The sequence below is a fragment of the Canis lupus genome, chromosome 19, assembly GCF_003254725.2.
Source record: "Canis lupus dingo isolate Sandy chromosome 19, ASM325472v2, whole genome shotgun sequence".
NCBI lineage: Eukaryota > Metazoa > Chordata > Mammalia > Carnivora > Canidae > Canis > Canis lupus.
The window spans coordinates 39,146,037-39,163,197 of NC_064261.1; the positions used below are offsets into that span (position 1 = coordinate 39,146,037).

The window sequence follows — 17,161 nt, forward strand, 5'->3', positions numbered from 1 at the left end:
AAAAGGCAAAAATTTATTCCATATGAAGAAAAAGCAGAGTATTAAAAATTTCTGTTCATCAAAGAATACTATAAAAAGAATTAAAAGGCAAACTACAGACTAGGAGAAACTATTATAATACTTAATCTGACAAAGGTCTTCTATGCAGAATAAAAGAACTTCAAATCAGTAATAAGGAGACAACAATTAAAACATATGTAAAACACTAAGATATATTGAAAGATGCCAACATTATTAGTCTTTATGAAAAATGCAAATTAAAAAACAGTGAGCTACCAGGGCGCTTCAGTGGCTTAGTCAGTTAAGCCTCCAATTCTTGATTCCAGCTCACGCATTATCTCAGGGTCATGAAATCAAACCCCACATTGGGCTCTGCCCTCAGCATGGAGTCTCCTTGAGTTTCTCTCCCTCTCCCTCTGCATCCCACTCTCTCTCTCTCTCCCTCTCTCTCTGTCTAAAAATAAATAAATCTAAAAAACTCACAAAGAAACAGTGAGCTACCACTTGAAGATCCACTCATTTTGAATGGCTAAAATGAAAAAGGCTGAAAATACAAATGCAAAGATGTGCACCATCTAGAATTCTCATCCTGTTGATGAAATGAAAAAAGGTTCAGTAGTTTTTTGACAAAGTAAAATAGACATCTACCCTAAAAAATAGCAACAGAAGGACGTCTGTGGGGCTCAGTTGCTTAAGTGTTGCCTTTGGCTCAGGTCATGATCTCAGGGTCCTGGGATCCAGCCCAGCATTAGGCTCCTTTATCAGCAGGGAGTCTGCTTCTCTGCTTCTCCCTCTCCCTCTGCCCCTCCCCACCCCCCACGCATGCTCTCTCTTTCTCTCTCACAAACAGGTAAAATATTAAAACAAAAACAAAAAACAAACCAGTAGAATAGAAAACATGTCCATAAGAGGTCTTGTCCGTGAACATTAATACCATCTTTATTCATAAGACTCCCAAACTGGAATCAACCCAAATGTCCACCAGCAAGTGAATGAACAAAATAACTGTCTTATATTCAGAGATCAAAACAACATATGTGAATCTCAAAAACACGATGAACAAAAGAAATCAGACACAGACACATACCCTGTATGATTCCATTTGTAACAAGTTCCAAAACAGTAAGGGATTATAACCCACTGGATATAAAAGGAATCCATGAGTTTATCCTGAGAATGGATGAATGGATGGATAGATGGATAGGTAGAGACAGAGAAAAAGAGAAAAAGACAAAATAAAAACGCCAGTGTCATGTAAGTCTGAGAAACTATTTAACATTAAAGAAAGAGGTATCACTAAATGCAGTAAGTGATCCTACACTGGATCTAGTACTAAAAGAAAAACATACTATAAAGGATTGACAATAATAACATACATGGAGATTAAAGACTAAATCTCATGAATTTGATGACTATACTATAGCTATGTTAGAGAATATTTTTGTTCTTAAAATATGAACTATTCTTAAATAATATAGGTGAAAGGATTAAGACATATGCAACCTAATCTCAAATGGCTTTGAAAAAAATAAATAATCAAAAATAATATCTGAAGAGATTTGAAGAGACTGAGAATCTTCCTAGAACTAATAAATGACATCAACCCACAGATGAAAAACTTTAAATGCAAACCGAGGTACATCATACACAGCAAAACTTTTGGATAACTGAACAAGGAGAAAATCTTAGAAATAGCCAGAGGGAGGAAATGACATTTAGTGTGGGCCTTAATCCATCATGACTGGTGGTGTCCTTAAAGAAAGGGAAAGGAGATGAATAGATGATGATGTGAAAAGACATTGGAAGAAGACAGCATTCTCCAAACCAAGGAAAGAGATCCTCAAGCAGATCCTTCCTTTGCAACCCTAAGAAGGAATCAACTCTTTTAACACCTTGATTTTGGACTTCTAGATTCAAGAAATGTGAAACAATAAATTTCTGTTAAGTCATCCAGTTGTGGAATTTCATTATGACAGCCCTGGAAAATTAATATTGGAGGTTATTTACTTATAATATATACATTTCTTATGACTCAACAACTCTACTTCTTGGTATACACATGACAGAAATATATGTGTATGTATGGATTTACCAAAAGATTTGTATAAAAAGGCTGATATCATTATTGTAAAAGCCCCAAACTAGTAACAATTCAAATACTCATCAACAGTGAGTGAATAAAAAAAAAGTTATTATATATTTATACAGTGGAATTTTATATGAGAATGAACCAACTACAACCACATGCAATAAGGAACAATATCCTAATGATGTTGAGTGAAAGACGTCAGACACAAAAGAATATGTATATGGATGATTACAATGATATAGTCAAATATATATAAAAGTAATCTGTGGTTTGAGAAGTCAGGATAAGTGGTTACCTTTGGAGAGGAAGGAGCCAGTGGTGATTGGGAAGGAGCAAGAGAAACATTTCTAAGATGTGGGTAATGTACTATTTCTTAATCTTGGTGTTAGTGATACTGTAAAAATTCTTCAAGTTGTATACTTATAATCTTCATACTTTTTTCCATGTACTTTATACATTTCAAAAAATTCTTAAAACATTTAACAGGTAAGTTAAACATAATAATTATGTTCTCTTATTTTTAAAAAGAGATCTTTAAAAGTAGCCATAATGGAGCACAGATAAACACAGAAAATATAAGAGCATTAATGGGGGCATAGGATAGAGAAGGTGAAACTTAAGTCTACCTGCAGTGTCAACTGCAGAAGAAGAAAATAAACAGAATAAGTGAGAATTACCATTTAAAGAGATAAGAGTGCCTGGGTGGCTCAGTCAGTTGAATGATGTCTGCCTTCTGCTCAGGTCATGATCCTGGGGTGGAGCCCTGCGTTGGGCTCCTTGCTGAGCATGGAGCCTGCTTCTTCCTCTCTGCTTCACTCCCCACCACCCCAGCTCATGCTCCCTCTCCCTGCTATCTCTCTCTCTCTCTCTCAAATAAATAAAATTTTTAAAAATAAAAGAATTTTTAAAAATAGATAATAGCTGAGAATTTTCCAGAATCAACATGACACAAATCCCAGATTAAAAATGTACAATAATCTCAAGGAGAATAAACAAAAGGAAAACCAGATTGAATAAATTACTGTGACACTGCAGAACTCCAAAGGCCAAAAGAAACCTTAAAACCATCTACAGAAAAAGATCAGATACAATTAGAAAAACCAGATGACCTAAAAAGGAATGAAAATAAGATTGATTCCTTTCTTCTTTTTTTTTTTAATTATCAAACTGACGGAAAAGCCAAAAAGAATACTACAGTGAACACTCTTATACCACTCACCAGATTCAGTGTTAACATTATGTCTGATTCATTCAAAGTTTCTCTAAACATATACAGGTCCTTTATACACTTAGAAAGGTCCTTTCCTTTTGGGAAAATATAGAAAGTAAGCTGCCATCACGATTCTTCATCCTAAATTCTTTATCATGCATTTTCCAAGAAGAAGAACATTCAACTACAACATCACGTCACCCATGATAACTGACTTTAATTCAATAACATCACTCTCTTAATAGAGTGCAAATGATGTTTTCCTAGTTATCTTAATATGTCCCCTAAAGCTTTTCTTTTAGTTATTCAGGATCTAATCAAGATTTATGCATTACTTTCACATCTGAAAGTGATATATATGATATATATGTGTGTGTGTGTGTATATATATATATATATATCCCCTAACTTTCAGGTCTCTCTCAATTTAGGACATTCACATCACTTCCCTTGGTTTTTCATGACACTGTATCATTTAAAGAATTCAGGTCAATTGTCCTAGAAATATAGCCCACATTCTGAACTGGTTTGACTGTTCCCCCATGACCATTAGGACAAGATGATTCCCGGAAGAACATCACTTAGGAATGTTGTATAACTCCTATGCAGCACATCATGCCTATAGCTTCTCCACTATTGGCTATACTAAATTAACATTTGGTCATTGTCTTTTTGTAATCAGTACATCACCTATAAAGTAAGTTTTTGAGACTCAAGAGCATACTTTTCAATGACAATTATGAAATACGTAAGTCAATAGAATACAACCTTCCATACACACACACACACACACACACACACACACACCACACACAAGAATTAAATATTTTTAGCATATCCTGAAAAAAGCACTTTACCTGCCATCTCTTCTGAGGGCAAAAGCAATGCCATCTTTCTGGAAAGGAAGTAGCTTTGCTCTTAGTTTGTCAGGCAAAAAATCCAACTGTTTATAAGATTCATTTGTCAAACAAGAAATCTGAGGTGTAAGAGACTTTTTTATCTTATGAGCTTTAGGCATCATGATCCTAAAAAAGAAATCACAAAAAGGGAGGGGTGGTAGAAAAAGTTATTACTAAGTGTATTAGAGAATAAAACATAAAAAATAATTTTAAGTATTTACCAGTAGCCTTGATATACTATCTACAAAGATATAAATTGGTTAAATCACAATCCAAAATGAGCTATTAAGAATATTCAAAGCACTGAGTCCAAAAGCAATTGCTTAATGCACAATGTAGGAACTGAGAATCCTTTATTTCATTTGTATTTCAAATTGAACCATAACATAACCACAACCCTGTTTTAAGTAACAAATGTTTTACTGAAAATTTATAAATCAACCAGGTTTTTAAAAACTAAATAATTTTTTAAATAAGGAATGATTTGCTATAACAGGAATTCTTTTGTAGTTAATCCTTTTGTAGATAATACATTTTCATATCACACCAAATTTTCTAAGAATGAGGTAAAATTGCATTTTAAAAATCACAAAGATATTGTAAAAATTACAGAGATATTAACCTCAAATTTATAATTGGATTAACTCAATATTAAATGAGACTCATTTTTAAATATTAAAATAATTTTTTTAAATCAAATGAATACACAGTATAAACCGTCCCTGATTGGCACCTTCCTCACCACAGGGTTTCCTCAAATGTCATTTTAATTTTTTTTTTAAAGATTTTACTTTATTCATTCATGAGAGACGCAGAGAGAAAGAGCAGCAGAGACACAGGCAGAGGGAGAAGCAGGCTCCACGCAGGGAGCCCGATGTAGGACTCGATCCCCTGGACTCCAGGATCACGCCCTGGGCCAAAGGCAGGCACTAAACCGCTGAGGCACCCAGGGATCCCCAAAAATAAAATCTTTAAAAATAATAAATAATACTTTGCATTTAGATTGCACCTTTTAATCTGTTTATATATAATCTCATTTCATCTTTAAAACAAATATGCTTTTGGGGCACCTGCGTGGCTCAGTGGTTGAGCATCTGCCTTTGGCTCAGGTCATGATCCTGGGGTCCTGGGACAGAGTCCCACATCAGATTCCCTGCAGGGAACCTGCTTCTTCCTTTGCCTATGTCTCCGTTTCTGTCTCTCGTGAATGAATAAATAAAATCTTTTTTAAAAAAAACTACTTTTTCCCCCAATTACTCGCAGACTTACAAAATTTTACCCCCCACTGCCAAAAAAGTAATCAACCTCTGTAACCAATGTCTAAGAATCTCAAGAATTCAGTTAAGTATTTGTTAATAACAAATAGATATTACATGTCAGGATCTAGAGAAGGAAGGACCACACTCTCACAGAGCTTACATTGAAGAGGAAGACTAAAACTAAATAAGATGATTATTTACAATATAGTGCAAATATTATGAAGGAACTTAAGACAGTAATGACCAATTTAGGCAGGCTGACCAGGTAATGATTTCCCTAGGTGATGCTTAGTCCGTAGTCTGAAGGGTGCGAAAGAGAGCCAAGTTCAGAATTGAGAGAAGAGCATTCCAGGCAGATAGCATCAGGGGAAGGGCTCCAAGTTGAGAAAGGGCTGAGTGATTTTTAGAAACAGAAAGGAGGCCAATGTGGCTGAACCAAAGTAGAGAATAGTATGAGATGCAGCTACTGAGATAAGCAAGAGTAAAATCATAGAAGGCCTAGATAAGAGCTTTATATTCTATTTTAAGAATGAAGGGAAACCGGGATCCCTGGGTGGCGCAGCGGTTTGGCGCCTGCCTTTGGCCCAGGGCACGATCCTGGAGACCCGGGATCGAATCCCACGTCGGGCTCCCGGTGCATGGAGCCTGCTTCTCCTTCTGCCTGTGTCTCTGCCTCTCTCTCTCTCTCTCTCACTGTGTGCCTATCATAAATAAATTAAAAAAATTAAAAAAAAAAAAAAAGAATGAAGGGAAACCAATACAGCTCTGCCATCCAAAACACTATTAGCCAGAAGTAGCTATTTAAGTTAAAAATGAAAACTTCAGGCATGGTGTGAAGAAGAGGCGAGAATGACCTCCAGGTAGCCAAAGCCCATACCACTGTATCTGTGCATTGCTGCATCCTCCCCTCCAGTGCCTCAGTACTGCCACCTTCTCCACTACACCCAAGAGAAAGGCTGAAGTGGATGCTAAAGAAGATAAAGCCAAGGTGAGGAATGAGCCACAGAGAAGATCTGCAAAATTATCTGCTAAACCTGCTCCTCCAAAGCCAGAGCCCAAGCCTAAAAAGACCCTGGCAAAAAAGGGAGAGAAGGCACCCAAAGGGAAAAGGGGGAAAACTGATGTTGGCAAGGACTGGGAATGACCCTGCAGAAAACAGAGACGCCAAAAAGAGCAGGCACAGAAAACTGAAGGTGGGGAGATGCCAACTGAAACGTGCGCATTTTTGATAACTGTGTCCTTCTGGTGACTGTACAGTCTGAAATGCTATTTTTTATCAAATTTGTTTTACTTTTTTTTAAAGCTACGTTGTTAGCACACAGAACATTCCATTGTTGTTTTGGGAGAAGGGCTGAGGTCACTAATAGAATATCTCTGAAGCTAGACTGATACAAGGGGAAAAATACTGTTCCCTTCTAGTTTTGAGAAACTTCCTTCTGGTTCCCAGGAGGAGGGATTCCTTGATGTTGACACACATCAGCCACTTTGGCACAAATGCCTTGCGGTGTGGAAAAATTAAAATTCATTTTTTATGTCTTCTTCTCCCTCTCTGCCTTCAACATAGACTTGACTCCCTTAAACCCAGAGTCCTGTTGCAACCTGACCCCAATAAATGGTTCCCAGTACATGTTAGGCAATCTGGACTTTACAGTGTCACCATGGAGATGGCATCCCTCAAAAGACCTTCTTTTTTAGTTTGTAGACCTTCAGATTGCTAATTCAGCTATCTTCATTTCATTTCCTGGAAGTCAAGGTCTGCTTGTTAAAAGCTGTTGAACAGTATGCTAAGGGATGCCTGGGTGGCTCAGTGGTGAGCATCAGCTTTTGGCTCAGGTTGTGATCCCGGGGTCCTGGGATCGAGTCCTGCATCAGGCTTCTCACAGGGTGCCTAATTCTCTCTCTATGTCTCTGCCTCTCTCTGTGTCTCTCAAGAATATATAAATGTGGGATGCCTGGGTGGCTCAGTGGTTGAGCATCTGCCTTCGGCCCAGGGCGTGAGCCCGGAGTCCCAGGATCGAATCCCACATTGGGCTTCCAGCATGGAGCCTGCTTCTCCCTCTGCCTGTGTCTCTGCCTCTCTCTCTCTGTGTCTCTCAAGAATAAATAAATAAAAATCTTAAAAAAAAAAGATAAATGAAATCTTTAAAAATATATGTGTGTATATATATGTACACACACACACACACACACACACATATACTAAACGTGAACTGTCAGCCCTCACTCTAAACCTTCCCTGTTCAGAACATCAGATGAAGATTCCACTGGGTTTTATAGTGGCTTTCTGGTTTTGGTAGTCTATTGAAGAAGGGAGTTTGAAAGTTGTAGAATACTATTAACGACTATCTGCCCATGTCCCACCTGAAATACCATGATTGTTTATGAAAAGTAATCTTTAATAAAGCTGGATATAATTTGGCTTGGAAAAAAATAAAAATAAATAAATAATATTAAAGCTTCAGTTCTTTAGTTGTATGAGCTATATTTCAAGGGCTCAGTGGCCACATGTGGTTAGTGACTATCATGTTGAACTGTGCAGATAGAAACCATCCCCATCTTCACTGAAAGCTGTATTAGATAACACTTAGTGGAGAGTTTTACGCAGGAGAGTGACACAATCTGACATATTTTTAAAACCACCAGGAGAGGCCAAAGCTATTAATAGAAAGAGGGGATAAATGTCCCTAGAGGACTCGGCCAGTCCATAATGGCCCCACTGCTTCCGTAGGCTATAGATTTAAATATGACTTATGACAGACTCAGATCTGTCTGATAAAGTCCTCATAAATACCAGTAAGTGGGCACCCTAGTGGATTTTCAACAACAACAAAAACAAAACACTGAGTAAATAACAGAGAATGGTTCAGAAAGGGTAAGGCATTAAACCAAGGAACTTATTACCAGGCTATAACAGACAAGGCAAGAATCATCTCTGGCAGTAGAACTGGAGAGATTTAGGAAATGAATCAGTGGTAAAGCAAACAGAACTTGCTAGTGGATGATATGTGGAAAATGAGCGACGTGAAATCAAGATTTACATCTAGAATGATGGAATTGATGCAAATTATTGAAATAGTTAAGACTATGGAAGAAATGGATTGAGGAGGAAAAAATCAATACATCTTTTAGAAATAGATAAGCTTTGAGATGGTTGTAAATTATGAAGTGGAAATGTCAAATATGTTTGGAAATGCAAGAGTCTGGAACCCTAGGGAGAGAACAAGGCTGGATACATGTATTTGGGAATTGACAGAGGCTAGTGTATCTACGTCATTCTTTGAGGCCACCCAACATCTGGGACCCCTACTATGTTTAGGAATTTCCTCGCAATACAAATCTGAGTAGGAGTCAGATATCACCTTTCAATAGAAAAACTGGAAATAGTAAATTCTTGCTTTCTCAGCCTGCCTTACAGAAATTGAATTTACTAATCAGATAGACCCATTCTAGACTTTTTAAAAAAACTTTATTATTTATTTATTTATTTATTTGAGAGAGAGAGAGAGAGAGAAAGCACAAGCAGGGGGAGTAACAGAGGCAGAGGTAGCATCAGGCTCCCTCCGTACCCCCACCCCGACATGAGGGCTCAATTCCAGGACCCTGGGATCATGACCTGAGCCAAAGGCAGATGCCTAACTGACCAAGCTACCCAGTTCCCCCCGCACCCCCATTCCATACTTTAATCCAGAAAGTCAAAACTCAAAGAAGCAGGTAATAAGTGAAACCGATTCTGGCAAGGGTAGCAGCAGCAGAAAGTGCCATGTCCACTTTCCAAAAGTGACAGGGTTTCAGAAGCACTTTTGAGAGTCAACGAGATAAGGACTACCTCATACTATTAGTTTAGGGTGGAACACTGGCAAGAAGCTAAGAAAACTATACAAAAATCATTTTACTATTATCTTTGCTTTTTTTACATTGTAAAAAATTTTAATGAACACCAAGAAAAAAAAATCTGCTAAATTGAGGTCATATTGCAATTTATCTGATTTATTTTAATAAGATTGAATCAGGCACTATATTTGTAAAAATAAACAATGAAACTAAAGCCATCTTAAAAACACGTTTTAAGTCACAAAAAAGAGAAAAGATAACTAAAGATGAAGATAAAATAAGTCTACAATAATATTAAAATTCTTAGAAAACTTCCAATCGAACTAAAATCATATGTCTGCTTCACTGACAATTCAAATAGGTATTTGGATACATAAAGAATTTAATAAATAGTAGTATGATCTAATTAATAACACATGGATATTTCAGTTAATATTCAAAATAAAATAATTTTAAAATACCTTTTCCCACTTATACTACAGAAAATCTAAAAATTATAATGTTATAATAAAAACAATACCTCATTTAGGTCAGCCATATAGGTTCATCTGCTGCAAAAGTTCAGTTGTAACACAACACTGTGTTAATGAAAGAAGACTCAGGCTTCATTTGTCTTATCAAGAAACTAATACTAATAATAAATGTGCATGTCTATTAAATCATGAGAACTATAGAGGATTTAGTTTAGAAATTTAAGGAAAAGGTTTTATTCATTGTATACATACAAGTGTATTTTTTAGTAACATTGAGGGCTGTTAAAATGGAACCAACAATATTTACCTTTGAATACCATGTTATTAAAATTATCAAAATTAAAATCACTGACTAGGGAAATTTAGTGAAAGCAAAACCTAGCAGAACTCATTTTCTAAGCAATTCTCTTGATACACAACACTGAATAAGGAAAGTTTTCAATTTCAATATTTTATTTAAGATCAAGATGGCATTTTTGTAATCAATTGAGAACAAGATAAACTCAAATGGAATTTACTGATACATTCCTAAATAAATATTGGAATTGTGTTGAGGAGAATCAGCTATTGTTGAAATATACTATCAATAAATTTATCTGGACATAAAAACCAAATGGCTGCTCAGAGAAATTATGGACTTTGAGGAGGCGATTTTCGTTTTTTGGGTTTTTTTTTATTTAAGACTTTGTTCAATGAGGGGTACCTAGCTGGCTTGGTTAGGAGAGCATGTGATTTTTGGTCTCAGGGTTGTAATTTCAAGCCCAACATCGAGGTTAGAGATTACTTAAAAATAAAATAAAACTTTTTAAAAAAAGGAATTTGTTGGATGAAGTAAACAGCAGATACAGATATAGACAGAGAGAGAATTAGTGACCAGAAGAGACATTAAATAGAAATGGAGTAAAAGTGTCAATTTTTAAATCATATCGGATTTAAAAATCAGTATCTATACACTGCTTTAAAAAGATACATACTTTAAAAGGATGTATACTTACAATGGAATATTACTCAGTCATTAGAAGTGACAAATTCCCACCATTTGCTTCGATGTGGATGGAACTGGAGGGTATTATGCTGAGTGAAATAAGTCAATCGTAGAAGGACAAACATTATATGGTCTCATTCATTTAGGGAATATAAAAAATAGTGAAAAAGAATAAAGGGGAAAGGAGAAAAAATGAGTGGGAAATATCAGAAAGGGAGACAGAACATGAGAGACTCCTAACTCTGGGAAACAAACAAGTGGTGGTGGAAAGGGAGGTGGGGGCGGGGGGGTGACTGGGTGACGGGCACTGAGGGGGGCACTTGATGGGATGAGCACTGGGTGTTATCCTATATGTTGGCAAATTGAACTCCAATAAAATAAATAAATAAATAAATAAACAAATAATAAAAGGATGTATACACACTGAATGGAAAAGAATGAAAAAAGACATATTATGCATACCAAAATAGAGTTCATATAGTTTTATTAACATAAGGCAACAAATATTGGCTAAAAAGCATTATTAGAAATAAGGGGTATTTCATAAAAATAAAAGGTTTAATTTACAGAAACATAAAGAGTCAAAGTATATAAAAATATAAGGCAAATGCATAAAAATAAAAGAAAAATCTGACAGCAACAAAGGGGAATAGCCAAATCTATAATTATAGTGGAAGGTTTTACTGTATTTATTTCAGTCATTGATTTTATAAGCAGATTAAAAATATAAAAGGATATAGAAGATTTGAAGAACACAATAAACAAACTTGAGCTATTTAGCAAATGACAGATGTATTCCTTTCAAGCTTTTTCTTTTTCTTTAATATATTTATTTATTTATTCATGAAAGAGAGAGAGAGAAAGAGAGGCAGAGACACAGGCAGAGGGAGAAGCAGGCTCCAGGCAGGGAGCCTGACATGGGACTCGTTCCCGTGTCTCCAGAATCAGGCCCTGGGCTGAAGGCGGCACTAAACCACTGAGCCACCTGGGCTGCCCTCAAGCTTTTTCTATGAAGCCAAGCCTACTCTTGATTGTAGAAGGAGCTTTTAAACAGGTTTGAGCAAGGCTAATGGACCCAGAGCAACAGACAGGCTGAATACAGTCAGGTTCATCAGGCAACACACCTCAAAATATCCATGGGTCAAAGACTACTGACAGTGGACTGACAACCATGCACAGTTACCAAAAAAAAATTCCATGCATCCCAATACCTCCTTACTTCCCCCTTTAAAAACAGCCCATACCCACTGCCTCATTGCAGACACTCTCCTTTGCTGTCCTGCCCACTACTCCCTTGCTTGTGGTATATTCAATAAACTTTTATCTCCTTTATTCCACCTCAGGTGAATTCTTTCACTGCCCACACCAAGAGCCCCCACCAAATTCTCACCCCACATTTGAGGGCCTCCATCAGATCATGAGATACACACTTATCTGACAAACATCATACAAATATATAAATATACATATATATACATACAAGCCATTTTCTCACTTTCATGAGTAAATAAAATATTCGCAAGTTAAAGACAGAAATAAATTAAAAGCCTAAAATATCAAGACATTTAAAATGGGCTTAGACAAAATAATTAAATAAAATAGGCTTATTTTAGGAATGCAAGTCTAGTTAAACTTTCAAAAATCAACCAACCCCAAAATATTCTTGAAAATGTACAAACTTGGAAAACATGCTTCCTGGTTGTAAAACCTACCACAAAGTTACTTAAGACAGTACAGTACTAGCATGATGATAAACAGATAGACCAAAGGAATAGATCTGAGAGTCCAGAACTCTTACATTTATGGTTAGTTGATTTTTCACAGAGGGGCCAAAACAATTCAATTGAAAAAGAACAGTCTTTCCAAGAAATAGTACTATAACAACTAGATATCCAGGTATAAGAGAATGAAGTTGGGCCCCTACCTCACCCCATACATAAAAATAACTCAAAATGGGTCAAAGACTAAAATGTTGTAATCAAAATGGTAAAAACTCTTAAAAGAAAGCAAAAGACTTTCTTTTAAGCATCCACTTCATGACCTTGAGTTATGCTATGGTTTCTTAAATACAAAGCCAAAACTAAAAGCAACAACAAGAAGATAAATTGGACTTCACCAAAATTAAAAACTTACAACTACAAATAATATCATCAAGAAAGTGAAGGCAAACCAAAGAAGGGGACACAATATTCGCAAATTATGTCTGACAAAAAAACTGATATCCAAAATATATGAAGAATTACAACTGAATACTATAAAGACAACCCAATTGAAAAATGGGCAAAAGATTTGAATACAGTTTCTTCAGAAAAGGTATATTCATGGCCCATAAGCACACAAAAAGATGTTCAACACCATTAATAGTAAGGAAACTGCAAATCAAAACCACAATAAGACAAATAAGACACTTCACACTCATCAGGATGGCTAAAAGGAAAACAATAGATAATAACAAGTGCTGACAAAAGAGAAAATGGAACCCCAAACACTGCTTGTGGAAATGTATAAAAGTGTAGCACTGTGAAAAACAGTCTGGCAGCTTATCAAAATGTTAAACATAATTACCATAAGACCTGGAAATTCTACCTCTAGGTACACACTGAAAAGAAACGAAAACACACATGTGCAAAAAAGATTGCACACCAATTTTCATAGCAGTATTATTCATAAAAGTTAAAACGGGAAACAAACAAAATGACCATCAACTGATAAACTGATAAAAAAAATACAGTATATCCATACAATGTAGTATTATTTGACTATGAAAAGCAATGAAGTACCAATACATGCTATAATTTGGATGAACTCTGAAAACACTACACTAATGACAGAAGCCAATCACAATGAACCACATACTCTGTAATTACATTTATATGAAACGTCCAGACTAGGCAAATTTACATAGACATAAAGTAAATGAGTAGTTGCCTAGGGCTAGAGTTGGCATAGTGGTTGGGAAGAGAAGGGTGGCAAAGAACAGAGAGCAACTGCTAATGAGTACTGAGTTTCTTTTTAGAGTGATGAAAATGTTCTAAAATTAGACTGTTGATGATGGTTCCAAAACTCTATGAATATATCAAAACTCACAGAATTGCAAAATAAGTGAATTTTACAATATGCGAATTACATCTCAATTAAGCTGTTAAAAAATGCACTGTGAAAAAAGCTCAATCAATGTAATTCTCAAAAATAACAAAATAAAGAAGTTGTATAGTCATCTCAACAGTGGGGAAAAAAGCATTTGATAAAATTCAAAATTCATTTAGAACAAAAGTCACCTGACATAGGAAAAATTGGATAGAACTTCCTTCATATGATAAAAGTTTTCACCAAAATCCTTCAGTAAACATGATACTTAAGGTAAAATGTTGAAAGCTTTCCCTGCAAGATCATAAAGGACACATATATGCCTATTATTCCCAATTTTATTTAATAGTGGAATCACCTCAGGTGAGTAAGACAAAAGGAAAAGGAGAAAGAAATAAGAGAAAAAAAATCAAAATTTGGTTCCAGTCCAAGACAGCAACATAGGAAGATCCTGAACTCACTTTCTCCATGGATGCACCAATTCTACACCTATTTACTACAGAACAATTCCTCCTGAAGAAGAGCGGAGGTCTGTCTGAACAACTTCTATAAAACAAAAGACAGACCACATAGAGAAAGGCAAGAGGGAATGAAGACATGGTAACAAAGGAAACCTCACCTCCAACTGTGCAATCCACAGTGTGAAGGGATAATACTGAGGGACATAGAGCAGATTCTTCTACCTTGGGGCAAATATGAGAGACTGGCAATCCTCACATTTACACACATCCTCCAGATGGTATAGATGGCAGTAGGGTCCAGGCACAATAGCCAGGTTACCACATCAGTGACCACTGGGTAACCTGGCCCACACCAGTTCCAGATGCCCAGGACATAGAAGAACTGTCAGGTTTGAAAGAAAAGCTAATTTGTAAAATATCCAGTCATAGAACTCCATCAAATAGCAGGGGAGCTGCAGGAACTCTCTCCAGGTTGAAGGGGCTAAAAAGCCTTACAATTTACATTCAGTATCCACCTTGACAGTGCAAACAGGAACAGGGTCTGGGCAGCCTAGGAAGCCTATTTCCTCATTGAGCCATGGGTCCCTAGCCCATACCAGCTCCAGCCATTCCACCAACAGACCCAGAACAGCACACACTTCTGGTCAGCAATTGGTTACAATTCCAGCTGTACTGCCAAGGTGATACAGGCCCAAAGCACCCCAGGTCCATGCCACTTTGGCTCTAGACAGCTTGCTAAGGCATTTCTGGTACAGAGTGCTCCAGGACCTCCTGGTTCGCAACTGCTTAGGCTCCATCTGTCCATCCAAGGCAACACCTCCATAGAGTGTCCCATGCCCATATCAGTTTTACCTACCTGCCAAGGATACCCTCTACATGGAATGCTGCAGGACACCACTGTCCCCACCCCCCAAAGTTCCAGCCACCTTGCCAGGGCACCCCTTGCATGAGCACACCAGGACATTCCAGCCTCCACCAGTCTTAGCTCCAGTCACCCTACCAGGGAACTTCTTGTGCTGTGCATCTGAGGACATCTTGGCTTGCATCCACTTCAGCTTCAACTGTCCACCCAGGGTACAATCTACATGGAGAGACTTGGGTAATGCCCCAGCCCATACACACTTCTACTATAGCTATCCAGCCAGGGTGTCCCTGCCTGTAGCACAAAGGACACCCTCACCTATACTCTGCCTCAGCTCCAGCTGTCACACCAGGACACCCCACCCCCACCCCCATCCTGCAAGCCCTGGGATACCCTGGTTTCCACCCACTTCAACTTCAGCTAACCTGCCAGAGTGTCCTTTGTGCAGAAAACCCAGGACTGCACTAGCCCACAACCACATCAGCTTTAGCTGTCCTACCAAGACACCCTCTGCACAGAGTCCCAGGACACATTGGAGAGCATGCATTTCAACTTTAGCTTTCCTGCCAAGGTACCCTCTACACAAGGAGCCCTGAGACCACTAATGTATGCCTACTTCAACTTGGGTCATCATATCAGGTCAGCACTAGTACAAAGTATCCCAGGAAACCCAGCCCACCCCAGATACAACTCTAGCCAACTAGGCACACACAGTGTACAGGGGACAACTGTGTGTGTGTGTGTGTGTGTGTGTGTGTGTGTGTGTGTATGTAACCATTCTTTCAAATTTAGAAGAATCAGTTGTTCCACCTAATTCATAGAAACAAATACAGAAAGTCAAGCAAAATGAGACAGAGAAATATGCTCCAACGGAAACAAAACTCCAGAAAAAGAACTAAATGAAACAGAGACACAGCAATATGTTTGATAAAAGTTTAAAGTAATGATCATAAAAATGCTTAGCAGATGAAAGACTAGAAAAATTTATGAGATTTTCAACAAGGAGATAGGAAACATAAAAAAACCAATCAGAGTTGAGGAATAAGGTAAGTGAAATAAATATAACACTAGAAAAAATCAACAATACAATGGAGGATGCAGAAGAACAGATTAATGATCGGGAAGACAGGGTTTTGGAAAGTACCTGAGCTGAACAGGAAAAAAAAAATTTTTTTTTAATAAATGAGGATAAGATAAAGGAACTCTTAGACAAGATCAAATGAATATGCAAATTATAGGGGCCCCAGAAGAAGAAGAAAGAAAAAGGCAGATAAATTCTTTGAAAAAATAATAGATGAAAATGTCCCTAACCTGGGAAGGAATTGACATCACAGTTCAGGAAGCAAAGAGAGTTCCAAAAGAGGTAGCCAAGAAGGGACACACCATGACACATAATAATTAAAATGTCAAAGATTAAAGATAAAGAGAGAATTTTAAAATCAGCAAGAAGTAAAAAGTTAGATACAGGGGAAACACCGTAAGGCTGTCAGCTGATTTCTCAGGAGAACCTTTACAGGCCAGAAATGAATGGCGTAATATATTCAAAGTGCTGAAAGGAAAAAAATCTAAAATCAAGGAGTCTACCCAGGATATTCATCATTCAGAATTGAAGGAGAGAGAGTTCCCAGGTAAACAAAAGTTAAAGGAGGATATCACCACTAAAGCATCTTTACAAGAAATCTTACAGGGAATTTTTTAAGTGTAAAGTAAAAGTTCATAATTAGAAGAAAATTATGAATAAAAATACAGAAAATAAGGTGCACCTGGGTAGCTCAGTCTGTTAAGCATCTGACTCTTGGTTTGTTCAGGTCATGATCTCAGAGTCCTAAGATCAAGTGCCTGACCGGGTTCCATGCTGGGTTTGGAGCCTGCTTAAGATTCTCTCTTTCCCTCTCCCTCAGCCCCTTCCCCGCCACTTGTGTACATGAACTCCCTCACTTTCTCTCTTTCTAAAAATATGTAAAATATGACATCATATATATAAAACATGGGGTGAGTAAAAAGA

The 17,161-nt window shown here is 37.1% G+C and overlaps 1 protein-coding gene across 5 annotated transcripts in view; it reads right to left on the reverse strand.

Annotated features, from left to right (window-relative positions):
- The window catches only part of ZRANB3 (zinc finger RANBP2-type containing 3), a 297,959-nt gene that overhangs the window by 266,000 nt on the left and 14,798 nt on the right, over positions 1–17,161 (reverse strand). For all 5 annotated transcript variants that reach the window (XM_025430464.3, XM_025430474.3, XM_025430454.3 and 2 more), the window contains exon 2: positions 4,157–4,324. In XM_025430464.3, the coding sequence (XP_025286249.1) occupies positions 4,157–4,320 (164 nt within the window). In that variant the 5' untranslated portion in view covers positions 4,321–4,324. The remainder of the gene's footprint in view (positions 1–4,156; positions 4,325–17,161) is intronic.